Consider the following 1,135-nt stretch of genomic DNA (forward strand, 5'->3'; position numbering starts at 1 on the left):
ACAGGAACCCACTTCTGGTACCCTCTGTCTTCGAAGGTGCGGCAGATAGACGAAAACACTGTACAGATGCTGAAGGTGGCTTCCTGGGCGACGAGTGCAGGTCTGGCTGACTGGTACTCCGTGCAGACAGTGAGCCCTCAGCCAGGCCACTCCACGTACTCCAATCTCTCCATCTTCCTCGTGTTTAAGGTAGGTCCTGCAGGTTTGTGTCGAAGAGGGAGAGGATAGTTAAGGTTGGTACACCTAGTACCCTTTGTTTCCCTGTCTCCCTATCTCCCTCGTGTTTTCAAGGATGTTTATTCGGGTTTGTGTGAACAAGGGAGAGAATGGTTTGGTTTTCTTTAGAACGCTTGACAAACCTTTTTTTTTTTAGTTAGATTAACGAAGAAGAAAAAACGTAGCCCACATATCTATTTACACAAAAATACGACCAAATAATGCGCCATTTACCTATTGAGAAAGACTAATAATTGCATATATTTAATAACCACCCAATCTACCTTTTTACATCTGAACCTCAACCTCCCAGGATGAAGTGCGAGCTTCGACGGACAACTGGAGCGCCATGGGGATGCACGGGAACCAGTCGGGGCCCTTGGTCGTCGAAGGAAAGTTCCCCCTCGACAGGATGGTCGGGCCGGCAGGTGACGGAGGGAAGGTGAGCCTCGAATTCATCTTGTATCAGAAAACGAAGATCAACGCCCTAATTTCAGATCATTCTCGTCTCGTCTTCACCGATCAAACCAAATAACAAAATCCCGAACCTCAGGTCGTTCTCGTCTTCTCGATACCAAAATCCCGAACTTCAGATAAACCTCATTTTATCCTCACCAGTCAGATCAAATCGAACCAATCCCAGACTTGAAACCAAACCTCATTTTACCTTCACACAATCAAACCCCCCAAAAAAACATTCCCCTTTACTTCAGAACAACGACGAATGCGGCATCGTTTACTTCACCAGTCTTACCTCAGCTTGGAACGGCATCGCCCTCGCTTGCCTCGACGTGGCCAGAAAACACGTGACTCGAAAAGCGCACGCAGATATGGGCATGCGTGTGTGCGACTACCCGACTGTGCAGGTAGGGGTCGAGACTACGGGAATTAGTAGATAAGTAGATGTACAAGTCTGCAG

General features: G+C 47.8%; 1 protein-coding gene across 1 annotated transcript in view; it reads left to right on the forward strand.

The window, feature by feature from the left end:
- LOC119592276 (probable medium-chain specific acyl-CoA dehydrogenase 1, mitochondrial) overlaps positions 1–1,135 on the forward strand; it is a gene marked incomplete in the record, with an annotated part of 18,006 nt that overhangs the window by 8,712 nt on the left and 8,159 nt on the right. Inside the window, 3 exon segments of the mRNA XM_037941107.1 lie at positions 5–189; positions 530–658; positions 930–1,082. Of these exon segments, the coding sequence (XP_037797035.1) occupies positions 5–189; positions 530–658; positions 930–1,082 (467 nt within the window).

This window comes from Penaeus monodon, chromosome 30 (assembly GCF_015228065.2).
Source record: "Penaeus monodon isolate SGIC_2016 chromosome 30, NSTDA_Pmon_1, whole genome shotgun sequence".
NCBI classification, from domain to species: Eukaryota; Metazoa; Arthropoda; class Malacostraca; order Decapoda; family Penaeidae; genus Penaeus; species Penaeus monodon.